The 25,265-nt window shown below is 35.4% G+C and overlaps 3 protein-coding genes across 5 annotated transcripts in view; 1 reads left to right on the top strand and 2 right to left on the bottom strand.

Annotated features, from left to right (window-relative positions):
• Positions 1 to 72: 72 nt before the first annotated feature.
• Positions 73 to 2,545, bottom strand: LOC106179120 (large ribosomal subunit protein eL33). 2 transcript variants are annotated; one of them, XM_013562650.2, is made up of 4 exons: positions 2,356 to 2,545; positions 1,476 to 1,628; positions 562 to 709; positions 73 to 202 (listed from the first exon to the last, which is right to left on the bottom strand). In XM_013562650.2, exons 1-4 carry the CDS (start codon positions 2,400 to 2,402, stop codon positions 179 to 181), a joined length of 372 nt encoding a protein of 123 aa, XP_013418104.1. In that variant the 5' UTR covers positions 2,403 to 2,545; the 3' UTR covers positions 73 to 178. The 2 variants fall into 2 exon arrangements, with proteins under 2 accessions (XP_013418104.1, XP_086853145.1); XM_086997019.1 differs by having other exon boundaries at positions 1,476 to 1,646; positions 2,356 to 2,468.
• Positions 2,546 to 2,840: 295 nt separating this feature from the next.
• Positions 2,841 to 7,275, top strand: LOC106179132 (dynein regulatory complex protein 9). Its single transcript, XM_013562667.2, has 8 exons — positions 2,841 to 3,010; positions 3,395 to 3,527; positions 3,832 to 3,959; positions 4,330 to 4,587; positions 4,991 to 5,234; positions 5,681 to 5,886; positions 6,176 to 6,278; positions 6,516 to 7,275. The coding sequence occupies exons 2-8, from the start codon at positions 3,408 to 3,410 to the stop codon at positions 6,624 to 6,626; spliced, it is 1,170 nt and encodes a 389-aa protein (XP_013418121.1). The 5' UTR covers positions 2,841 to 3,010; positions 3,395 to 3,407; the 3' UTR covers positions 6,627 to 7,275.
• A 320-nt stretch (positions 7,276 to 7,595) lies between these two features.
• The window catches only part of LOC106179125 (uncharacterized), an 89,564-nt gene continuing 71,894 nt past the window's right edge, over positions 7,596 to 25,265 (bottom strand). For both annotated transcript variants that reach the window (XM_086997013.1, XM_086997014.1), the window contains exons 6-21: positions 16,560 to 16,737; positions 15,977 to 16,046; positions 15,235 to 15,355; positions 14,870 to 15,015; positions 14,200 to 14,331; positions 13,614 to 13,714; positions 13,265 to 13,357; positions 12,622 to 12,701; positions 12,267 to 12,327; positions 11,419 to 11,602; positions 10,945 to 11,155; positions 10,483 to 10,668; positions 10,008 to 10,090; positions 9,677 to 9,781; positions 9,280 to 9,361; positions 7,596 to 8,786 (exon numbers count right to left, since the gene is read on the bottom strand). In XM_086997013.1, the coding sequence (XP_086853139.1) occupies positions 8,627 to 8,786; positions 9,280 to 9,361; positions 9,677 to 9,781; positions 10,008 to 10,090; positions 10,483 to 10,668; positions 10,945 to 11,155; positions 11,419 to 11,602; positions 12,267 to 12,327; positions 12,622 to 12,701; positions 13,265 to 13,357; positions 13,614 to 13,714; positions 14,200 to 14,331; positions 14,870 to 15,015; positions 15,235 to 15,355; positions 15,977 to 16,046; positions 16,560 to 16,737 (1,993 nt within the window). In that variant the 3' untranslated portion in view covers positions 7,596 to 8,626. The remainder of the gene's footprint in view (positions 8,787 to 9,279; positions 9,362 to 9,676; positions 9,782 to 10,007; positions 10,091 to 10,482; positions 10,669 to 10,944; positions 11,156 to 11,418; positions 11,603 to 12,266; positions 12,328 to 12,621; positions 12,702 to 13,264; positions 13,358 to 13,613; positions 13,715 to 14,199; positions 14,332 to 14,869; positions 15,016 to 15,234; positions 15,356 to 15,976; positions 16,047 to 16,559; positions 16,738 to 25,265) is intronic.

Genomic DNA, 25,265 nt, shown 5'->3' with positions numbered 1-25,265 from the left:
TCCTAGGTCAAACCTTCCTGTCACACTGCTAATGGCTTCCAGAGCTTTCATTGAACACTAATATCCATTAACTTATGTTCGTTTTTAAGTGAAACATTTCACTTAATTTATTTCAATGTTTATTTCTTTATACATAATTTCAGACCAGTCTCTAGTAAAAATTCAGCGTTTATGATGTTCAAACTCTTGATGGATACAGCATCTGAAAAAAATGAAAAGAATATTTAAAGTGAAGTTGCAAATTACATAGTGTAAATCAAATTATTCCCGTTTTCTTGAATATAGTAATTCTCACTCAAGTTAAAAACAAAAACTTATATCTGAAAGTTCGATAAATTTTGCCCATTGAAAAGATTGAGCAATTGCCATAATATTTTCACTGTACGATGTTGACAGGTAAAGTACTGCATTCACAAATTTTGTGGGTTCAACCATCATGAATTTTCACGCCAATCATTTTTCCTAAGCTAAAGTACATCCATCACTCTCTCTAAAAATCCACAACTAGCTACATCTATAACCTAAAAAAATAATGAACAGAATGAATGGTCTTCTACTTACCACTCTGACTCTCTTCCCCATGGCTGATGCCGGCAGATTTTTCCTGAACTTTGCCCTGACCGCTCCACTGTTGCCATGAGGCCGGGTCACTTTGCCCCAGATGACGCGGATACGACTGGCTTTATCATGGCCTGGGCAGGCAGACTTACTGTGGACAAAAACAAATGTTTTCATTTTACAAAAAGAACCTTGCACGTAAATGACTAAATCTTTAATGGTCTAGGACCTGTTAAAAAAACAAACGAGAACAGGAAAGGAACTTCAGCCCAAAAACTGGCAAGAAGAAGAATAAAACAAAAAACTTTTAGGCCTAAATTTTGGTAGTCTTTAACCCAAATTAATTCAGTGCCAATTTAATCAAAATTAATTTTATCTTTTTATAAGAAGCTATAACATTTTAGAACATTGCCAATGTTTTCAAACAATCTTTTACATTGCTGTTGCATTACTCCACAAGATTTGAACTACCAAATTCATAAATGGAGTTGTTCTCCAGTGCTCTCATATGGGGAAGTCCATTAAAAACCAACTCAGAAAGTGAAATGTCTGCACCGCTTCCTTGAAGGAAACTTACAGCGAGGCTACTGAATCTTCATCATTGTTGGTGACAGGTTAAAATTCTATATTTCTCCATTATACTGAATGCATTAAAAATTTGCATTTGGTAAATACATAAAATTCTTTACATGTGGGTTATATTAATAAAATTTACAATTCAGGTATCAATTAGGCAAATATGCATGATTCATTACCAGTATACTCATTTCCATTTGTCCAATAATTTGTCCAGTAAACAGATTCAACCAGACACTGATTTCAAAATTTAAACTGAAATTTACTAAAATACTGTCCTAAATATGTTGTATTTCAACAAAATCATTGGTAACTTAAACACTTTCAAAACAGCAACTTACTTTTTAGCCTTGTATACATAGCAGCACCTCTTGCCCAGGTAAAACTCTGTGGCTTTCTTTGTGGTCACCCCCTCCAGTTTCAGCAGAGATGTGTTCTCATGTTGATTACGAAGGCCACGCTTGTAACCAGTGAAGACTGCTTTAACGTAAAGCCTGGAAGCATTCAGCAAACTATGCAATGAAGAGGATTATTATCCTTATTAAGGGAATGCATATCACTCATTAAACTTGAATAAGTGATATATATATATATATATATATATATGTATATATATATATAAAAGTCTCAAGTGTTAACTTATACGTAAGGCCCACTGTGTTTTGTAGCGATTTGGGGTGAGTGCAGAAAAATCACCGACCAGACCAGGAATCGAACCCGGGACCCCTTGCTTACAGGGCGAGTGCTCTTACCTACTGAGCTACCTGGCCGGTTCTACCTGCATCTGGCACTACAGTTTCAACAAATTCTGTAAATGTATTTTAACTAAACTTAAAAAAGTTTCTTCAAAATTTCTGAAATAAAAAATAAGTTCATTTACCCATTTTCTTTCTTTTATTATTTTTTTTTCATTTACCTTTTCATTTATTTAAGTTTAAAGAGAAATGTGAACTTTCATATTCATGCTAATAATTTCAATGTGAACAAATGCTGGTGCTAACTAGCCATTGCCCCTTTCTTTACTGCAAGAAATTGTGAGACAAATTTTAGAATTTTTGACAGCCATAAACGTATGATAAAGTACACAATGGTAAAACACACCACCGTCGTTTAGCATCTACAACTGATAACAGAGCTGTTGTGGCATCAAAGAATGTGGCCGCGACAACAGATTTAAAAAGACAAAGGAACATTGACCCACAAAATGATGCATGGGCTTACCTTCCAGATTTCTTAGGAGGATTTTGCTTGGCTTCTTGGTCAGCCATGATCAGCGACTGAAATAAAAACAGAGTCGTGAGCCCTAATTTACCACACGAATACAACCACTCCACAGAAACACCTTACGGCGAATCCAAGTTTATCTTAAACAGCCCTCCACATCAATAGCCCACACTAACATTTAACAATAACAACATACCACTTTATTTTAATCAACTTTTATTTTTTATGAACAGAGCTTAATAAGTCAATAATTTAGGTTTATTTTCGTGGTTGTCGAACTTATTTCACGAGTACCTTTCCAAGATGGCCGGAAAAGGGCGAGCAGGGAATTGTGGGATAATAAATACTCTTTCCGTTCAAGACAAACCAAATTGTTTCAAAAGTAGATGTTACATTGAAAATTATATCCAACTTATTATACGATCTAAAATATCGAAGGATAAGATTATATTATTCTTACACACTTTCAAATTTTGGCAAATGTTGACATTTTAATGTAAGAGCATTTTGTTCAGCCTATCTTTCCGGATCGTATGGACCAGGGTGATGCGCACTTTGCTGCGCAGTAGCTGTGGTTACCACAGTAAACAACTTCATTGCTGGAAGAAGTTGCCGACATAAAATGTCTCCCTTTCTTTCGTAGTTTTTAAAGGTATGTATAAACTGAAATATTGTTTAAGTATCGAAAATGGAAAGGTGAAGTAGTATATATATAAAGTGACGATTTTGTATTCGAAATTATTTGTAAATATGTCATGTGCTGAGCACAAAATCCCAAGTCATTAATAAGGTCAATGAACGTTGGGTCGATGTCTCATGGATAAAAGATTGGGCATATATTTTGATTATGTTAGAATCATATTGTTCTAATTTTCAGTAGCATGTCCCATTCAAATCTACTGATATACATATCGTTAACTTACTCAAACGTCACTCCTGTTTCAGAGTCTAGATGTGAGAATGTTTCTAGAAAAATAATCTTTTTTTTTTTTCATTAAATTATTTATAAGAATGACATTTTGCTTGTATGTTACAGTGATAGCAGCACGATGTTGACAGGAGTGGATGCCATTCATGTCTCCACAGTGTTGGAGGACTGCGCTGATCAGCTGGCCATTTTGGGCAAAATTATGCCTGGGACCTATGAGAACAGGCCAGACGCTGACGAGGTAGGGATTTTAATTAAAATTATTGAATAATGTTCAGTTTATAATATTAATAATAATAATAATAATAATTATAATAAAGAACATATTCCTTTTTTTTGGCAGGGTGAGGTTCTTGAGACAGACATTTATAAAAATTAACATCATGATGTTTGTTAATATTTTTTCATGCTGGGATTCCATTAAGCCTTTTAAAATCATTTAAGTAACAGCAAATTTTATTTTAAGTGGTAAAATCAAAACATAGACTTCTAACAAATGATAATGTGTGAGTATGTAAAAATATATTACCAATTTTTTCTTTTAGTTTGTTCAAGAAGAAATAGGCCAGTTAGTTGAGGGTCAGAGACAGCTGGAGAGCAAGTATGAGAGTCTTATGTCAAAGAAACAAGATCTGAGGCAGGGGGATGTCAGGACCAAGAGCAATTTACAAAAGTGAGTGGGAGGAAGAGGTTCACATTTGGTAGCTTTCTGATTGATTTGATGTCTGGGATTTTCAAATTTTATTTTGTGACAAAAAAAAAAAAAAAAAAAAATGTTCCCCTCTACCCTGAGTTATAATATTCAGGAAATAATATGAAAACATGTTTTAATTGGTGCACAATTAAACCTTGAATGTACTTTAATATTTATGCTAAACAAACAATGAAAAATACTTTTCTGACATATTTATGTGAAACAAACAAGTTATAAAATACTTTTCTGAGACCATTATATTAGGCAATGAAGAGAGGCGATGTTGTAAAAAATTTACCATGATACCATGAAATCACTGTATAATGTGACAAACACTCCTCATCTCTAGAATGATGGACACAGATCGTGACATCCAGGCAACTGGAGGTGACCTCAAAAACAGCACCCACGTCTTTGGACGGAGTCTGAAGCAGAACCCACTCACTTCGGACAACATAACGAAGATCCAAGAGGACCGCGCCTTCCTCGAGAGGGTGGTGTGCAACACCTTGGCAGAAATTGAACACAGGGGGACTTACGAGTCATTGGTGTCCGCAGTGAGGGAGGAGCGAAACAGGAAGACAGGGCTTCAGGATACGATATTAAAGTAAGTAAAACCTGTTATTTGAGGTATAGGTTGTTTTTGCCTTTGTTGACTTGTTAGATAACTGATAAACCTATGGACAGATTTTTATAAAATGTTAAGGATAGGTAAGAAATGGACTAACTTAGAATTATATATATATATATATATATATATATATATATATATATATATATATATTTTAGTGTTGATCCAGAATAAATTAACTAATGATAAGAATTAAGCTGGTTTGACGAAGCTCTACACTCTCTGTGTACCCCTCTAGTTACCATCTTCTATTGTTTTCTGTGGAAGTGTTTTTCCACACTATGGTGAAATATTTTAGGGACTTGAAAAATACTTCTGGAAGAAGATAGATTTGTTTTTACAAAATTTAAAAAAAATTAAATTTCTTCTCTTTATTCAGGGAAGAGGAAGGCCGGCGTAAACTGAAAACCCTTCAAAAACAACTCGTTGATGTGAAGAAGGAAAAAGAAGTAGAGATTCAACACCGCAATGAGATGATCGCCCATCTCAAGGATCAGCTTCAGGAGATGAAGGCCAAAACCAACATGGAAGGGAAGTACATCCAGAAGTGTGCCCAGGTCTCCGTGGCACAGACCCTGAAGAGATGCACCATGGCTGAGAAAGGGATGAAGGACGAGCTAGAGGTGGGTTTGTGTGTGTGTGTGTGTGTGCGTGTGTGTGTGTGTGTGTGTGTGTGTGTATTAGAGAGAGAGAGAGAGAGAGAAAGGAGAGAGAAGTAGAGGTGAGTGACTGGACAAGTTGGTGTGTTTGAGAAAGGGTAGGCAGGGGGATGGGGGGAGATGACTGGTGGTTCAGACCCTGAGGAGATGTACCATGGCTGAGAAAGAGATGAAAGACAAACTAAAGTGGGTTTCTTGATATGTGAGAAATGGAGAGAGGGTTAGTGACTGGGCAAGTTATTTAGAGTGTGTGTGTGTGAGAGAGAGAGGGAGAGAGAGAGAGAGAAAAGGAGGGGGGTGACTTGACAGATTAGTTTCTTTATGCTGGTGGCCCAGTCACCAAATCAGTTACACAAAACACTAAATTCGGTAGAAATTATCCAAACGTTTCTTCCTTTCTTGGTATCCAGAGCTTGAGAAACAAAATTGATGAGGAGACGCGGGTGAATGCAGAGGTGGAGTCCTTCCTACAGACCCACCAGAAGATCCTGAGCCAGAAGGTGGAATACTGGATGGAGAAGTACGAGAAAGACGTGGACGACATGCAGATCAAACTGAAGGTGTTGGAAGATGCTGAGAAGAAAGATCTGGCTAGAATAGCAGAGCTGAAGAAATTGTAAGTTAATGAAGTTAAGGCAATTGTAGAAAAAGTTTGTAAAATGTTGCTCTTTTTTTGTTATGGTTACCATTATATAGATATATTAAAATGTCACATATCCAAAAATTAAGGAGATATTAGTATTATGGAAAGTGTAGCTGAATGGTCCATTTTGTTGAGGAAGTTGAAGGGGGGGGAGGTCACCCCCGCCTCTACCCCCCCCCCCCCCTTTCTCCTCCTCTTATTTCTGGTTAATAGAAAGGACGCCTGGCTTAAATTTGGTATTAAAAATTTTGTTCAATTTCAGATATGAAGAGTATGAACAGGTAGTTGTAGAGGACAGGATAGACAAGGAAAAAGCCAGAAGGAAGGCTCAACAAGAGGAAATTGAACTCAAGAATGCCACAAAGGTAAGCCTCTTGATGTGAAAACTGCAGTAAATGTGGAAAAATAAAGTTGAGATCAAATTTTTTCATACTCTTAGAGATCCAAATAATTTTTTTTTTTCATTTCTGAAATTTCTTAATTATGGCAGAAATTTATATAAAGGTTATAAAATTAATGTTGATTCTTTCATACTGTGTGTTTTTCTTTTCAGATTTTTTTAAACAAAAAATTAACAAAAATTAACATCTTTTTATCTTTAGCTACAAGCATGGTGGCGAGGTGTTATGGTTCGACGAGGTCTTGGTCCTTACAGTAAGAAAAAGAAGAAGGGAAAGAAAGGCAAAAAGTCTGGAAAGAAAAAGAAGAAGTAAACAATGAACCCTTTAGACAATGCTATATGCTGCGTGGTTGTTTCAGTATTACAAATCATTGTGAAAAAAAGTTTGTTGCAAGGGATGTAATAGGGTTTCAAGAAAAGAAAAAGATTCTAGTGAGTCAAACAGCAATAGCATGTATTTCAAACATATGAATGTTATCCCACCCCACCTCTCCAGAGAGATGGGGAAGGGAGGGGGAACCATTCCATTATTCCATTGTTATGGGAGGAAAAGGTTATTTTAAGGTGATGCAGGTGCACCCAAAAGGAGGAGACTTTTTTCCTTTTCTTGTATAAAACAAGTTTAATCTTTTTGTCATGTCAGTTGCTAAATACCGAGTGTGAACAGCATTTTCAGTTTCACAAACCCTCCCAAGTCTTCTACAGCTCCACATGCCCCAGTGTAATTATCCTATGGACAGAAGAAGGATGGGGGTGAGAACTGAAGGGAAAGTGGCTCCACCTGAAGCTGCATGTTATTTCTTTCATAACCCCAAATGCTTCTGACGTCGATTTCCAAGGCATAGATTTTCTAAATTGTCCAATCTTGAATTCAAGAGCAAATATCTGAATGTCCCTGTAAATCTTGACTTATGTAATCAGTATTCTTGGTAATTTTTAAATAAATATATTTTTATCAAATATTTCTAATTTGATTATGTGCAAGAAAGTGCATTCACAATATTATAAAATTTTCTAAGCATTATGAAATTAATTGTATGTGGTTTGATAAAGGAGACCAAGTATGACTAATTTCATTGTAAATGAAAGAGAAATTAATTATGTATTTTGAGGAAATCTGAAATGTCATAAAAGGGATCAGAAAAGATAAAACACAACTACTACACAGAGTATTAAAAAAATCTGAATTTCTTAACAAGAAAATGGCCGAAATGTACTGAATTTGAGAAGTGAAGAGATACAGGATTCTGGAGAAATAATACAAAATGATAATTTCAAGGCATTCTTAACAATTTTCTAGTCTTTATTGACCATCAATTTACAGTTTTTCAAACTCCAAAATAACCTTCAACATACAAATAAATTTTAAAAAATAAATTGTTTTGACTATAATTTTTCTTAACTTTGTTTAATCTGAGAGAATTTCTTTCCAATATTCTTTGGCATTAGAAATTAAGTTTTTGAGCAGGGAATAATGATTCCATTTCCTCAAAGAAAGCATAATGCCTTCAGAAATGAAGGATAATCTAAAAAAAAAAAAATTGGCAATCACAATCCAGTTTACTAGGTGCTTTCTCTTGAACAGCTTCCAAATACCATAAAACCCAATGAAAAAAAAAAAAAACTGTTATCTACACACATAGTACCTGTTACATTTTGTTGACTAGAACAAGTACAGTGAGCAACCTTTGAGATTCTTTGTGGAATGCAACTTAAATTACAAAATATAGACTAAGATTTCAGCCCGAAATATGACTTTTGAGAAACAGAGTCTTCAGAAATAAAGGATATGAAAAATACTTTCTTATAACACACCTGTACACTGAACAAACACATAACAATTTCCCATTGTAAGAAAAACAAAACAAAAAAAATTAAGTGCTGCTCAACAGTGCAATCTCAATCAAAGAGCACACAAATATTTATAAACCAATAACCAAAAATATAAGAGCAAAATCTTTTCAATTTAATCTAGCACTTAATCAGTTCTCTGAAATGAGCCATTATCTTTGTAGCTGTTTTTGTGCCAATAACATTAGCCATTCTGTTTATACACTTGAAGGAACTGAACAGGTTTCAGGCACCTTGACCGATAACTTGAAAATGATGAGCACCCAACTATTCACATTGACCATCCTCATTACCATGTTTGGATGAGCGCAGCAGGTCCTTTGCTTAAATGTTGTTAAGTTTAAACAAACTAATCAGTTAATTACATCTACCATTTGCAATACGATATGTTTATATGAGTGCAGTAGGTTTCTTGGTTGCTTAGGCTAATCAAATCATTCAGTTACTGACACATCTACCATCCTAAACCACACATCTGAAGGAGCGCAGCACATTGTGATAGCTACATGGCCCAAATGCGTACGGATGCCAGTTTTTCCCATACCGCCAAGTGATGTAACGCTCCATGAATCTGTTCAGCGACAGGCATGGGTCGGGTTCTATAGAGCACATCATCTGCTGCCTAAAGAATAAAAGATTATATAGAATAAAAATAAATAATTTTTAAAATGATCAACAAGCTTTAGTTTAAGGGCGTATTCCCATAGATTTTGGATTGATCTATCCCTGTGGGGAGTCTCACTAGATTACTGTCAGATATTCTGGCTTAAATGTCCATCCCGCCTACTACAAGTTGTAAGGGGGTAATTAACTTTCGTGCCCGCTCGGCTGACAGCTATTTAGCGTGAACCCCCAGGGAGTTAGGTTGATCTAGTTTGGATTGATCTAATCTCTGGGAATGGGGTCTAAGTCGGTGGCTCATTACTACATGACCAATACACAGAAACACAATTGTTTTTAGGCTTTAAAGTTTTAACATGCAAAAAATGCATAGTCACATAAAACTGAACTGAATAATAAAGACCTATACTGAATATGAAGTTCAAAATTTTAAAATAATAATGATAATAAATTAATAATAATAATAATAATAATAAATTTGTGGTACATTTTACCTTTTTCCTCTTTTGACAGCAAGGGCACCACTGAACCAATTGGTTCTCATATACTCGTCTATCTCTTCATCACTGTTTAAACCTAAAAATAAAAATACCTGCTGCTGTAAACAATGGTGAAAGTCTCTATATGACATGAAATAGAGAACTTGCCAAAAAGTATGTCTGAACATCTCCCTTAATTGACATGATTTTGAAAATCTATCCAACAGAAACTAAAATTACTATACATGTGCCTTGCCACAAAATTCTCTAAAGAGAACAACTGCATTGATTTCCAAACAAAATTTGGACAAAAGTATAAGATAAAAGCAAATTGAAAGGGGTGGGCACTATCTGAGCATAAGTTAGGATTACAAAGAGACTGTAGTCTGTACAGCAATGATTTTGTACACACCAAGCACAACCATGTTTTCTTCAAATGACTTCTCTGGGTCTAATGTGAGATGTCTCTGGATGGAGATTTTCTTGGCTGAACTGCCATCTGGTGGGGTGCAATCATCTGTAAAAAAAAAAAAAAAAAACTTTTTTAAAGTTTTATAAAAGAAATTTGCTCGAACAATTAAGAGTTAATTCTTCACGAGTTGCCTGTCTAAAATAGTAGAAAATCATATCAGAAGATTTTCAAATCTGATAGCACTGCTTTATAGAACAAACAAATAAATGTATACTAAATTAATCTCTTTGGAATTCCTCATCACATTTACACTTCTTACTTGTGTATATACCTGATCCAAACATTTCCGCCAGCATTCTTCCTGTGTTTTCCTCAAACAAGGGGCTGGGTTTTTCTTTCTTTGCATCACCTTCTCTGAAAACATTTTTTTCAAGTTCTGAATACAAAATTATTTCACAAAAAATAAAATAAATAAATAAATAAATAAATAAATATATAAAAATAAAAAATAATAAAAAAAGATAACTGGGAACTTATCTCTGTTATCAGAATGTCTATACCATTGCATTCTAAAAGAGCTACCCTTACGAAAATCCCCAATAGGACCACCTATAGGACTCTGTGGGACTCTATAGGAATCCAAAAAGACTACGGAATTCTATAAGAATTCTAGAGGACTCTTTGGGACTTAATGGGACAGCTTATGGAATTTCTATCTAGGAAATGTGTCCAAAAGGATCCTGTAGGGGTTTGGACCAATTTCCTATAGGACAAGCACCAAAAGGGTAAATACATGTTGTACTTACCTAATAATATTCACCACATAAAATGCTCTAGGATTACTCTCCCTTTTGTTGGTATGTGTCTTTAGTTTGGCATAAAACACATCAAATATGCTGCCTGCCACCAACTGATTGGAAAATCCAGAATCTTTAATGGTGTCGAGATGAATGAATAATTCTCTTTCAGGGAATTTCAATTTCTCTGGCTCTCTGAAATAAGATGCAGGCCAAGATAATGAAAAATATGTGTACATGGTGCTTTCATGCAACATGCTGTGTATATCTGTCAGCAAAATGAAAAGTTTGCAGCAAACTAACTTTAAATTTGCCACGAGCAAAATGCTGCAAATTTGCATGAGTACTTTAAGTTAGTGAATATACATGTATACTACCAGCACTTTTTTCTTTTGGCTTTACGAGAATTCATTTGTGTTGGCGTAAAAAAAAAAACAAAAAAAAAAAAAAAAAAAAAACAAACAAACTTACATGCAGTCATAAAGAGGATCGGTCGGTAGTAATTTACTAAGAAATCCAAAAGACTTCTTTGGTACAGCCCTGACAAGCTTCCCTACTGCCCGGTGTACTTTGAGATGGTTGTAAGCTGATGGGATATAGGGAATGTCGTCTGCTGCGTACTTGTGTAGCTTGTTTACATCCACTGGAATTCCCAATGTTGACATGTCTGGGACGTGACATACTGGAAAATTCATAGAAAAAGCAAATAAATAATCAATCAGGGGCAGATGGAAGCCACCTTCTGGGTCTTCCAGAGGATGGTCAAAATTTTTCAAGTTTAAATTGATGGGCATTGATTTTTTTCTGTTGGAAGATGGTTGAAAATGGAGAATGGATGAACAAAGATAATTTGGAAGACTGTCAAAAAATATCTGAATCTGCCCCTGTCTCAAGTCCAGAGTTAACTTAGATAAAACTTTTTCTCTACTTTGATCGTCAGCCCACCTCCTTCTTCTGTTGTCCAGGAACACACCAGTAAACCCATATCATAAGATTCAAGTTTTATCACACTGCCGCCATGGGACACTGTGCCGAGACTTTTGGCGGCCAATCTATGACTGCCAAGGTACAGCAGGGTAATGGGAGAGGAAGCTGGGCGGCCATCTTGTTGACCTCGGCAGACAATAAACTGAAATTGATGACAATTTCTTCCAAAAGCAGTTTTCCAAAACAGGTAAAACACAAAAGCATGTCTGTATGGGATTCTTATCACCTTAAAAATCATTGATTATTTAATAAGAAACAAATGTCCAAAAAATTTTGTTTAATTCTAGCTAAATAAAGCTGTCCAAGTTTAGGGCTCATTCCCATAGGCATCAGTGGTCTACTTAGATTGATCCAACTCTGCAGGGATTCTTGCTAAATGCAATCAGATTAACAGGTTAACATGCCTCCTCTTGACGTTGATTAGAACACAGAAAAGCTGGTGATTATACAAGTACATTGGAAACAAGAGGCGTATTAACCTGTTAAACATAACTATTAACACAATATTAACATATTTAAATGTGACAGGAGTACTTAGGGACCATTCCCAGACCTTATCGTACTAACTGTGGATCAATCTATCTCCAAGGGGATTCTCGCTAGATTGGAATCATCTTAAGCAGCTTAGATGTCTGTCACACCTACTGATGCTGCTGGGATGATTAATTATCATTTAGGAGCCTCATTAGGCATGCCAGACATCTAAGCCACTTAAGCAAGAAACCCCTCGGAGATGGATCAATCCTGTTAGATCGATCTAGGTATGGGAAACCCAGTCTTAATTTTTGGAGACAATCTTCTGTTACCTTGCTACGGGAGAAAGGGCTGGGAACAGTGTCATGGAGATAGCATCTTGAGAGCCCGAACCTGAAAATATACGACTTCCTACAATGTATTTCAAATTGACCTATCCTTGTTCATCATTTAACTGCTGTAGCAATAAAGACAGGGATAAAAACATTGGTGGTACTCTAAATTTAACTAAAACGATCAACACCGCATGTATATATAAGTATTACAGTATAAGGATGTAATCCATGCAAGAGAAAAGCGGCTTTTCTGCACTCTATTCTTTCTGTCTCCCTCTTTCTAACTACCCCCTCCCCCACTTTCTCATCCCCCCCCCCCGCCCCCCCCCCCCCCTTTTTTTTTTTATCTTACCTGTCTGCAAAGTGATAATATGGTTTCTCATTAACTGCACTGGGAATGCCATCAACATATGCATTGGACGGGTATGCTATCTGGAGAGTAAAATTTTAATTATCTATAAAGTTCACTATGTGTTCGTTAAAAATAATTTTACAGATAACAAATTAAAATGCTTATGTTAGAGAATCCAATTAAAATGATTATGCATAAAATAATATGTTAAAAGAAAAATATATAAATGCTCAGCAGTTGAAATGAATATAAATACATGTACATATGCTTGATAGCAAAGACTTGAGAATGGTTAACTCAAAGGACTGAGATGTTTTAGAGGCCATTCAGAATGAGAAGAGCTGAGTGCTAGCTGGTCCATGGCCTAAATATGGCAGACCTACATGAAAGGAAGACCGCTTAATCCTGTAATGGTCTTAATCCTCTTTCATGCCTCCCCACGAGTCGTCCCTGCAGGGGCACAGTCATTAAATCTCGGCTCAATTCGACCGGTCATGATGACACGTGGGGAGGCGTGCCAGATAAAGTCGCCTGACAATTTTTTAAAAGTTTGTTAACAGTTAAGTACCTTGAAATTTCAGGTTTTATAAAAATGAGCTGTTTCAATCTCAACTTAACACGTACAATATTGCCCTGTACACACCTTGAAATTTTCCTTCTTAGTGTTTGTGTACTTGCAGAGGTCACTCAAACTGTCCACCTCCAGAAATCCTATGCTGTTGGTATAGTAGAGAACCTGAGAAGGCAACAGCCATGAAAATTAGACCAAATTAAGCAATGGAGGCTGGTGGGGGTGGGGGTGGGGGGGGGTCAGGTACAAATTGCCTCACCATTGCATTAGAATATCTCTTTCTACCTCCCCCCAAAATATTAACAACAACCATAATAAATAAATAAATAAATAAATGCAATAAAAATAAAATTTTCAAAATTCAATAAAGCAGTGGAGACAAAAGCAAACCATTTCACCCCCTGCCAATCTCTGTAATTACCTCATTATCAATGACACTGTCATCAGCCTGCATGTTAGCCTTAATGGCTGCACCAAGTTTTAACATGCCTAGTCTCCTTGCTGTAGCATCAGTGTACTGCCCTAGAAAAATACGCATACACTATCTATTTCCATGCATTTTTATTAATCAATGTTCAAGATTGAAGCCTTTATTTTTTTATGAGATAATACCAATACGCTATCTATTATTGACATTCTTAATGCAGCCAGGGTTTTTTCATATACTATGTCATTCATTCCAACAAACTGTATATATATATATATAAATATATATATATATATATAATGGTTTTTTTTACTATTGGCATATGCTTTTTCTTAACAAGGGAATGGGGAGAGGGGGGGGGGGGGGTAAATTCCCAAAACCTTAAAATGTTGTGTGTTAAAAAAGGGCTTATACACTCAAGACAATATGTGCATAGTGTAACTATGCTTGCTTTTTTCATCCTAAATGTATCCATAAAATATGTCCTAGCGTGAATTTACTGAGCCCTCAGGTGTATTCAGTTTGGGAATTCATCCCCCTCATGCATTCATAGTCTAATAAAAATAGTAAATACATCTACCTGGCACTGAGCAGAGTAACTGAACACATGGAGACAGCCCAGAGAAGTCCACTCCATTCAAGATAGGGTACGGATTGCCATTTAAGTTGGACAACATGCAGCAGAGGTCTGCAGAAAACGGGTGCTTCTCCACTGAAATATAGGTCAAGGTCAAATGTCAAGGTTACAGGTTTGTACACGTTTTATATTTTAGAGACAGACAACAACAGACTGGAGCAATCCATTCTATTTGGTACGGTAAAAATGTCTGTTTAATTAGGATAAAATACAAAGACAATTGCATGTCCAATGAAATATAGGTCAGGGTCAGCGCATAAAAACTATTGTAAGAATCAAAGTCAGGATTAGATCTCTGTTCAAACTGAATCACATCTGACTGAAAATTGCACAAAACTGCCATTCTACTGACATACAGCTCAAGATCAGAGCATGAAATACAAAGTAAAAGTTCATTTAAATCCAGGTCAGGTGCAAGGCATATATATACATATACTTATGCCTTAATTGTATTCCTTTTTGAACAATATCTCTCTTTTTTATATGAAAAAATTAAACTATTTTACTGAATGAAATTTTGATAACTGCATCATAACCATGACAACTAAACCATGCTTTAAAACTCTCCAAAACAAACAAACAAAAAAAAAAAAATGGTCAAGGTCAGACATACTTTCCAGTCTCATCTCATCTCCTGATGCCCTCATGGCTTCCTCTCTTATGGGAAGGTCAACATACCAGCCAAAGGTCAACATGTCCTCATCCATCTCCGGGTCAAAACAGCCGCTGGGTATGATGATACGCATATGCCAAGCATATCTAAAAACAGAATTGTTACAAGGATATACAGGGGCTACCAGATACCTTACCAATATAAAAAAAAAAACAGATAAAAAAAACAGTAAAAAAATGTAAAAAATTGAATTGATCATGCTTTGTATATAATCAATATTATCTTTGCCAACAACTGCAATCCCTATGTGTGTTGGAGTAAAAAAACAAAGCATACAGCAAAAAAAAAAAAAAAATGCCACCTACCTAAGCAACATGAACTTGGCAGAAAGCTTAGAGCTCTGTGACGGATGTACCATTGCTACCTCCCTAATCTCCTCACAGTGACACTTCACATCACTAAGGCCTCCTTGCTGGTCATGTTCATCTGGGGGAGAAACCAGGGGAAATTTCATCATAAATATTTTCTTCAGTCAACCTATATATTAAGGTTTATCTTCACCATTTGAAGGAAAAAATACCACGCCAGCATGTGCATCCTTAACTTCAAGTCCTATAAGATCTCTTTCCTTATTACTTCCCTATACTCAAAGTCTTCAATAATTGTGCTAGATGATAATTCTTTACAAGTACTGCCAATTGCAGCAAGATGTTCTTTTGCTTCTCTAACACATTCACTTCAAAAGGGAGGGTTACAAAGGGGTTACCTTGGGCATTAGTTTACTGGCCACTACAGGATTCTGGCTATTCAGCAGTACAACTTACCATAATTAATTTATTTGCTTACTATATTTCCAACAAAATAGATCAATATCACTTCCATGAACAAGTAATTTAGTAATACATGAACAAAATAAAAATGAAAAAAAAAAAAGAAAGAAACAGGGTTCATGACAGAAAATACTTTTGATGTTGCTAGTAGAAATAAGACTTCAAGAGAAAAAAAAGTGTGTGTGTGTGTGTGTGTGTGTGTGTGTGTGTGTGTGTGTGTGTGGGTGGGGGGGGGGGCAGTAAAAAAAACAGGAGTTTGAAATTTGTGTGCAATTACCATAATCTTGTCTGTGAGTAGGACAGTCCTTCACAGTCTGGAAGAAGGCTTTGTCACCACGACCAGATGCCTGAAAAAAATTAATTAATAAATAAATAATTTTAAATATCATTTATTTGTTTCATATAAAGAAATAAATAATATATAGTCAAAACAAATTCCAAATGCAGATTTCATTTTTTTTTGCACTATTTTTACCACTGATTTATTTCAAAATGTTTTACTGGATTTAAGAAATAAGTTATTATCACTGAAAAGTTTATCATTATAAAATAGGTGTGAATTAATGCTCAAACAAGGAAGAGGCCACACATGGCCAGAGGGTCTGCCAAAGTAATTTCCAGAACATAAAGGTGCTGACACTGACTAGTTGACAAGTTCTGAAGCTGCACCCTAATGTTATGAAAAAACAACTTAATTAAGTCCATGTACAAATATAATAGTCTTGTTATGAGCATAATTGTTTTTTTTTAAATTAAAATCATGGGGAATCATTATATTTCAAAGCAAGCCATTACATAATCTTAATAAACAATAAAAGGTGCGAGTGCACTATTTCAAATATCCATTAAGTTAAACATACACTAGGACAAATTATCATCAGTCCCACATCTCTGGGAAAGTAGTCCGTGTATTTGCCAAAATCGGTCAACTTCTGGTCATCCACTATGAGGGCCAAGAGAAGCCCCTCTAAAAGGACAATGTCCGAGAAATCCAGGTATTCTGTGGCAGAGTTCTTCAGATGAGGAGGGAGCCATATTCTAAAATGGAAGACAATCTGTTCAAAATCTGTTATTTTTTTTATCTCTTAGTTAAACAAAACATAAAAATAAATAAATAAATGATTATTTTAAATAAAATTTAGGGTACTCTGCAAACAATTATGAAATATTTATGTTAAAGACATGGAAGGGGTGGCATGTACTGAAATGCAAATATTATTGTGAGAATGCTTTGTATTATTCATAAAAGCTGGACAAACTTAATACAATCACATTCCAAATCAGTATTTTTTTCATTAACAAAGGTAAGCAGAAAATATACAATGGCATCTACTAGTTGAATTCAGCTTTATGCTTTATATTATAAGTAACTGGAATTCAAATATCTAAATGAAGTGTTGAGAATGAAATAATTATGAATCAATGTTTGAAACTGGTGAGTAATGTCAACATGACATAGTGTACATGCCTCTGCTATGTTTTTTGTCTTGGGTAAATTTTTTTTCAAACAACTCGAAACATTATCTGCAAATGAACATATTACATAAAAATCAAAAACAGGAAATGTCTTTCTGTCAAATGTTAAATGTGAAAAAAATCACAAATTTTCTCAAAATCTACCTAGGGTAAAAGCTAGATTTGATTTCAGACAACTAAATGCTATCTGAAAATGAACATATTATATAAAAAGCAAAAACAGGAAATGTCCATTCGACAAATGTCATTTGTTTAAAGTGGCATAAGGAGATTTACACATTATGCCAGGTTCTGGGTAAAAATAAGATTTGCTTTCTAACAACTCTAAATGCTATTTCTAAATGAACATATTATATGAAAAGCAAAAAACAGGAAATGTCCTTTTGTCAAATGTTAAAAGTGCCAAAGAAGTATTACCACCTTTTGCTCGATTCCGTCTTGGCTAAAAGTTAAAATTTATTCTCAGACAACTCTAAATGTTATTTGCAAATGAACACATATTTCATGAAAAGCAAAAACGGGAAATACTTTTTTTTTTGTCAAATTTTAAAGGCGGGGTGACTGATATACAAGTGATGGCCCAGGTTCTGCCTTGGGTGAAAACTAGATTTGTTTTCAAACCAATCAAAATGCTATTCTGAAATTAATCACATAATAACTGTATGTATAATAGCACAAAAGGAGCAAACGCAGGAAATGTCATTTTGTCAAATGTTCTAGGTGGGGAGTTTCGCACATTTTAAAAAAGAAGGATGAACATGTTCTAAAATAATAGTACTATTGCTGAATTCAACATAAAAGTCAATTCTAGGATTTTTTACAGCAAGAAAGGAGTGCCCTTGGAACACCCACAAGCATTTAACTTTTACATGTGTCGAAGTTTAATAACATTTTTGTGGTAGAATTGCCTTAAATCCACTAAAAATTCTTCGTATTCTAGGAAATGTAACATCCTCAGTTTTTTGTCTTAATTGTTCCTTCAAATCAACCAGTTATGTTCCTGTTGACAAAAATGTTTCTGGTTTCTTCCTACATCCTTTCTGGATTTGATTATAAAAAGAGATTTTCAAGTGCCTTTTTCCTAATATTTTACATTTTCAAGATTACTTACAATAATCATTTTCATCACCAACATTGTTTTAATAGGTTACCTTGCCCATGTCTCTGTTTGGTAGTGAACAAGACATTTCAAGAATCTTTTCACAGATTTAGATGGAACTTCCAGGATACATGTATGCAGGAGGGAAAAATTACAATTTGAACCTAATCTGTGTGTCCTAAATTTTTTTTTTTCAAAAAAAATTACTTAATTCATTTTCATGTACATTTTGCTGATAAATGCTGATAAAGGACTATGCTTTCTGATCTTTCGATAAGTATTAGGTCCTCAAAAACATGTTAAAATGCGTTCACATATAATGTCTGAAAGCAGAACAAACAAGTAACACCTTGGGACGCAATTTTGCTCTAATTAACTGTCCCAAATCAGCAACAACGGACAAAACGCAAAACCTAATGTAACCAAACACAAACAAATGGATCTCCTAGCAAGTTCTACAGGGTTATAATGGCCACAGTATGTAAGCAAGGGCCTTGGCGGGCACCCCAGTAGACAGCTAAATGTAAAATCAATACTTCTGACCAATCATATGCCTGTAAAGCCATCAACTAGATAACATTTTCGTTGCCTTAATTAGGTCAGTTAACTGCTCATGTTTGCCCGGATGGTGCTTATACACCATTATAGGATCTTGCAGTGTCTGCCATGAATTCTAAAGAGATGTTGGCGACAGTATGAAGGAGGCTTTTTGACCTGCAATCCACAGTTCAACTTACAGCTTGTTTGTATGTATGTACATGTATGTGTGGAAGGGGATTGGGTTGTTCGTAAGGCAACTTAAGTACATCTAGTACTGTATGCTCTGTGCTGAACACGAAATGCAGTTTACAAAATTTACTTAAAATTTAGTCTATTATCAAATCTGGCGTGTGTGGGTTTGGAAGTTTGGGATTCAAATGTTTGGAAATTTGGATTGCCCTCACGCCCATATAGCAGCAATTTCAAAGGGTTCCTTTTTTCAGAAAAAAAGGACATTTTTACCCCCTGAATTGACTCAAAATGATATCAAAAAAAATTACCAGTAGGGCAAATTGTGATTCTGAGCAGGCTTTTTCTGACAAAAAGGGCAGCTTGTTCTTTTGAAACTTTTACCCTCTGAGCACCCTCCCCCCCCCCTTTTAACCTGACCCACCAATTTCAATCATTTACACAAATTCCTTTAAAACTTAAAACTTTAAAACTATTGGCATGTATCCTATCTATACTATCTCATGAAAATACTCCTATTAGATGCAGCAGCGTGTTAATGTATAATGATAAAATATCCCGTTATTCCACATTTCTTGAAAAAAGAGCACCTGTTACTTCTTAACAACTTTTAACCTCAAATGTCAGATTTAAGCTCATTTGTAGGCTACTAGAGTGTTTAGAAAACAGATATAAATCTACAGTTTTCTGGGAAACACTTTGTTGACTAAAACAAAGAATTGCAAAACAAAATGTATAAATTTAAGGCACTTCTGGACTGGGGGTGGGGGTGGGGGGTGGGGGGGGGGGGTGGGGGGCAAGTGGCATGTGCACTCCAGATAATAATAATAACAATAAAGTGTCAATATAAAAATAAAAGCAATTTTGTCGTTCCTGTATCCTACATATTACAGAAAAGTTATCTTTGTCTTATGTTGTATAATTGTCAAGTGAACAGAAGCAAGCATGTTTACAATTGTGCACCCCCCCCCCCCACCGCCTTAATCAATCAGCTAGTATTGAGTTTGTTTATACTATTATCATTCTTCTTTTTAGATGTAAATAAAATAACTAACAAATATAAGTGCACGCCTATGTTTCATAATATACATAATAAATAATAATAATTAATAAATAATATATAATAAATATTATAACATAAATCGAATCAGGCTATTTTAAACTTGGATTTTATTTTAGTCCTATGAGTCACATCACGACCAATTTTTAATTATTGTACTGCAGGTAGCACAATCACTTAAAACTGTAACTAGCATATTAGGGCTTTAGGCCCATGGTATTTCAGAGTTACACATCGTCATATATCAATGTGTGAAAAATGAAAAATTCACAAAAAAAACCCACATAACTTCAAGACAAATGATCCAATAAAGCTGCCATTCAAACTTGGCCTTTATTGTAGTGCCACAAATCACTCTAGTGACTTAATTTGAAGATTGTAAGTCACATGGTTTTTCCATATGATGTGTTAACAGTGAAAAGTGCACAGCACCAACAAAATTGCCGACGAGGACAGATGACAGTGCACATGATGGTTAAATGCACAGACACCGTGGAAATCAAAGTCTCAGGTTAATTTTCAGTTGCCTTTATACGTGTAGCCACAAAGGTTCACTGCCTGGGCTCAATATATTTCTATTAGTATCAAGGGCCTTGAAAACCAACAGCAAAAAATTGGACCATATTTTCCCTTCGTCTAGCCTAGATGGCTGTTTTGACATTTTTATCCTGAGAAAAACCTGGCGCTGATAAATACTGAAAGCAAACACATTCTTAGTGGGGTGATGGTAATTTGTGGTCAGAGTCTAAAAATGTGGAAGCAATCTTACATTATGTTTAATGAAAATTAAAATGTCAATATTTTTAATCAGGGGCGGATTTAGGCCGTCTTCTGGGTCTTCCGGAAGACGGTCAGATTTTCAAGTTTACATTGACGGGTATCCAATTTTTCATTTTGGAAGAAGGTCAAAATTAGAGGATAATCAACAAAGATAATTTGGAAGACTGTCAGAAAATAGCTCTGGGTCTGCCCCTGTTAATTGCCTTTTTTTAAAACTTTCCACTAACTAGAGGATCAGAGAGGCGATACCGCCTCCGGATATTGTACCACCAGCTGGAGTAAGCGCATTTGTATGGAACCCCCCCCCCCCAAAAAAAAAAAGGGCCACCATCACCAGTCTTGTGCTTGACAAGCTCTATAAAATGCAATCAACAAGAGTTCTCAAAATATGCCAAAAAATATGAATAAAAATGTTACAATCAAGCAGATTTTCGAACTGACCTGCATTTTCCTACCATTGATCACTCCTGTGATTCTCTAGACAAAAGGCCTATTGGTTTTCCTTAAAGATGCATACAAAGTCAATTTTTTGTCACAAAAACCAACCAAATGCCAGCATATAGTTTCAAGTAGTATAACTAAGAGAATTACCAAAAGGCATTGTTTAATTTTACCCGAAAATGATGTTTGAATGGATTTTGCTGCTAGCATTCTATGCTGTATGTCAATAGGGCAGAAAAGTAGGTCACGAAAGTGGGTTAAATTTACAACCAAAAATTTAAAGAAAGGAGCAGTCTAAAGCTCTTTTACGGCTGATCGAGTGATATATTCAGTTTATCCCTTGGCATGGCGAATTTATTTGAGTCGTATAAGAAACTAGTAGAAGTGGTTTACATGTGTTAATGGGAATCCCCTCTCCACCGATGCTCGGTTCGTATGTACCTTTAAAATGTGTTGTCAGTGGTGCATATATGCTGACAAAAGAGAAAACCTAGGGGCAACACCGGGCACATCTCTGTTAGTTTTGAAGATATGAGGAGCAAGAAAATATGCAAAGCTCAGTTCATGGTGAAAAAGTAAGTCAAAGTCAATTTCAACATCATAGTATATGAATTTCTATTCAAATTCAATAGTAACCATGGGCATTTCTTTTCAAGTTTTGCAGATTTAAAGGCCAGGAAACATGCAAAAAGCAGTTCATCATAAAAATTAGGTCAAAGGCCAATTTCAAGGTCACAGTTAGATTGCCAGTGTATTACTTCCAATTCAAGTTCAATAGTAACTATGGACCTTTCTCTGTCAGTTTTGGAGATAAAAGGGAATGGAAATTTGCAAAGTTCAGTTCATGGTAAAAAGTAGGTCCAAGATTAACTTTAAGGTCACAGTAAATTGCCAGTATATGACTTCCTATTCAAGTTCAATAGTAACTATGGGCATATCTTTGCCAGTTTTGGAAATAAAAGGGAACCAAAATTTGCAAAGTTCAGTTTATGGTGTAAAGTAGGTCAAAGGTCAATTTCATGGTCACAGATAAATTGCCAGTATGTGACTTCCTATTCAACTTCAATAGTAACTATAGACCTATCTCTGCCAGTTTTGGAAATAAAAGGGAACCAAAATTTGCAAAGTTCAATTCATGATGAAAATTAGGTCAAAGTTCAATTTAAAGTCACAATAAGATTGCCAGTATATGACTTCCTATTCAAGTTCAATAGAAACTATGGACCTATCTCTGCCAGTTTTGGAGATAAAAGGGAACAAAATTTTGCAAAGTTCAATTCATGGTAAAAAGTAGGTCAAAGGTCAATTTTAAGGTCACAGTAAATTGCCAGTATGTGACTTCCTATTCAACTTTAATAGTAACTATGGACATATCTCTGCCAGTTTTAGAGAGAAAAGGGAACCAAAATTTGCAAAGTTCAGTTCATGGTGTAAAGGAGGTCAGAGGTCAATTTCAAGGACACAGTTAGATTGCCAGTATATGACTTCCTATTGAAGTTCAATAGTAACTAATGGCGTATCTCTGCCAGTTTTCAAGATATAAGGGAGAGAAAATTTGCAAAGTTCAGTTCATGGTGAAAAGTAGGTCGAGGTCAATTTTAAGGTCACAATAAGATTGCCAGTATATGACTTCCTACTCAAGTTCAACAGTAGCTATGGGCGTATCTTTGCCAGTTTAAGAGATATAAGGGCTAGAAAATTTGCAAAGTTCAGTTCATGGTGTAAAGTAGGTCAGAGGTCAATTTCAGGATCACAGTTAGATTGCCAGTATATGACTTCCTATTCAAGTTCAACAGTAACTATGGGCATATCTTTGCTAGTTTTGGAGATATAAAAATCAGAAAACTTGCAAAGTGCAGTTCATCATGAAAGGTAGGTCAAAGGTCAATTTCAAGGTCAGTTAGATTACCAGTATATGACTTCCTATTCAAGTTCAATAGTAACTATGGGCGTATCTCTGCTAATTTTGTAGTATTTCACATTTTATTTTCACCACGAAATATTGGATGTTGAACTGTCGATATAGTACAATGCCTAAGCCATATCAAAAACAAAAAACGGACACCACCTTCAGTGTTGCGCTTGACAAGCTCTACAAAATGCAAAAAAACAAGAGGTCTCTGGCATTAACAGTTCCAGAATTTGAGAGAGTTTTCAGTTTTGGCATCTAATGGCCGCTACTCCCGTGAAAATGCACCGATTGACCCCAAACTCACGAAGATGAAAGAAGACCCTAAGTGTAACACCTGTCCATAATATTATAAGTTAGATCTGTGAAGTTTCTGAAAATCGGCATAAAATAATAATTTTTTTGCAAAAAATTCCCATTTTTAAAAAATTTTGGCCCGTTTGACCTTGAAATAAAGGTCAAAGGTCAAATCCAAGGGCATATTTGAAATCTCCACATGTGACTTTCGGTCAGCCATCTATAGAAATTTTTCACATAATTCCTTCGGTATGGGAGATATTTAGCATTGAATTTTCAAAAATTTTGACAAGGGTGCGTTATAACGAGTGCCACGCCCAGGCCAATGCACCGACTGAGACAAAAAAACCAGGGGGTTCAAGTTGAGATTATATGTGACCAAAATCCAAGAGATGGGGACACAGGTCCTTGCGGTCTAGGAGGAGAAGCGGTAACGGTGACTTGTATCCCACGCCATCCTGCGGAGCCGCAGGAGCCGGCGGAGCTGTACGAGACGGGTCGGGACTAAAACCATGAGTACCGCCAGCGTACACGCTGGTGGTACTAATAACATATATAAGGAGAGCCCATACTTCATTTGACTCTGAAAATGCTGGAAAAGGCAGTCCTTTCAACGAAAGTCAAAGTATTAAAAAAAACTGCTGACTTCCATTATGTGTATTTTTTCTTAAATTTCTGTTGAGTTGAACATTCAACTTACAGGTGGGCAGCCATTAAAAGGACCAGCTTAAACACAAAAAAGGTAAACTTAAACGTAACTGTTATACTTCATCCCCCATTTACATAATAAACAGAAATAATGACACAATGGCTATTGCACTAAATGACCTGGTAAAAAGAGTAAATATTACTAATTGCAGTCTTTAAAATAAGTGCACTACTTTTGATTTATTCTTAATTGTTTTAAACTTAAAAGTTTAAAATTTTAGTTATATTTTTTCTTTTTTAAAAAAATGTTTTTAAAACCAGCTCTCCTGGGATTCGGTATCGGTCTATTGGGATCTTGAGTGAACCCACCTTTTAATCCATTGATTGGCGTCAGGTGGACAGCGCCATTTTAAGCACCAGCAGTCAGTAACAACTAGGAAAATATATTGAACTGGTTCATTCTTTTCTTCACGTATACGCTTTAGACGTGGTGCGCCAGCACTTTAATTTAGTAGTAGTTTGCCTGCATTTTTGCCTATCCGCACCTCAAGCCTTGTTTCTCAATGGTTTTCCTTTTTTTGACCACTCATTAGATCAACCAATCAATAAACGGCTTTCATAATCTACATTATTAATCCAAATGGTTGCCAACAAAAAGTGATTTTATCCTTATATTTAATCCAAAATTACCTAAATTAATAAAACTCGTGTGTCATAGAAGTCTGGTTTGTCTTGTGACCTCATATTTAATGGTAAGGATGATTCATTTATAAGACAAAGAACAATTTTCCCAGAACAAAAGATCTTTCTAAAAGATCTCTGGATCAACATCAATCACTGATGGCCTTTCCCAGAAACTGTACCAGTTGAAAGTTAAAGACAGTAAATCCATACCCCTAATAAACAGTTCATCCAAGAAAAATAGGCTTTGATGCTTAAACCTTCTCTAATTCTACAATGTATTTGACAGTCATTAAGAGGTGGCAAAATTAATTTAGACTAAGCTCTATTTTTCATTAAATCTATTATAATTATATAAAGATTTATTACCTCAATTAGACGACTCATGTCTTGAATTTCAAATGTGGAAATAGAATCTTGACCTTTCTTAAACAACAATATGATAT

Source organism: Lingula anatina, chromosome 10 (genome assembly GCF_051362555.1).
Source record: "Lingula anatina isolate TDL-2025a chromosome 10, LinAna3.0, whole genome shotgun sequence".
Classification (NCBI taxonomy): Eukaryota; Metazoa; Brachiopoda; class Lingulata; order Lingulida; family Lingulidae; genus Lingula; species Lingula anatina.
The sequence above is the reverse complement of the archived record's forward strand: the minus strand, read 5'-3'. Positions and strand labels throughout refer to the sequence as shown.

Bases quoted from the DNA above. Each gene is read 5' to 3' on its own strand.
- LOC106179120 (XM_086997019.1), bottom strand. From the start codon at position 2,402: ATGGCTGACCAAGAAGCCAAGCAAAATCCTCCTAAGAAATCTGGAAG. The intron at 1,647-2,355 runs GTAAGCCCATGC...TTCATTGCATAG, and splicing joins CCTCCTAAGAAATCTGGAAG to TTTGCTGAATGCTTCCAGGC. The intron at 710-1,475 runs GTAAGTTGCTGT...TTTTGTCCACAG, and splicing joins TATGTATACAAGGCTAAAAA to TAAGTCTGCCTGCCCAGGCC.
- LOC106179132 (XM_013562667.2), top strand. From the start codon at position 3,408: ATGTTGACAGGAGTGGATGCCATTCATGTCTCCACAGTGTTGGAGGAC. The intron at 3,960-4,329 runs GTGAGTGGGAGG...CCTCATCTCTAG, and splicing joins ACCAAGAGCAATTTACAAAA to AATGATGGACACAGATCGTG. The intron at 4,588-4,990 runs GTAAGTAAAACC...CTCTTTATTCAG, and splicing joins CTTCAGGATACGATATTAAA to GGAAGAGGAAGGCCGGCGTA.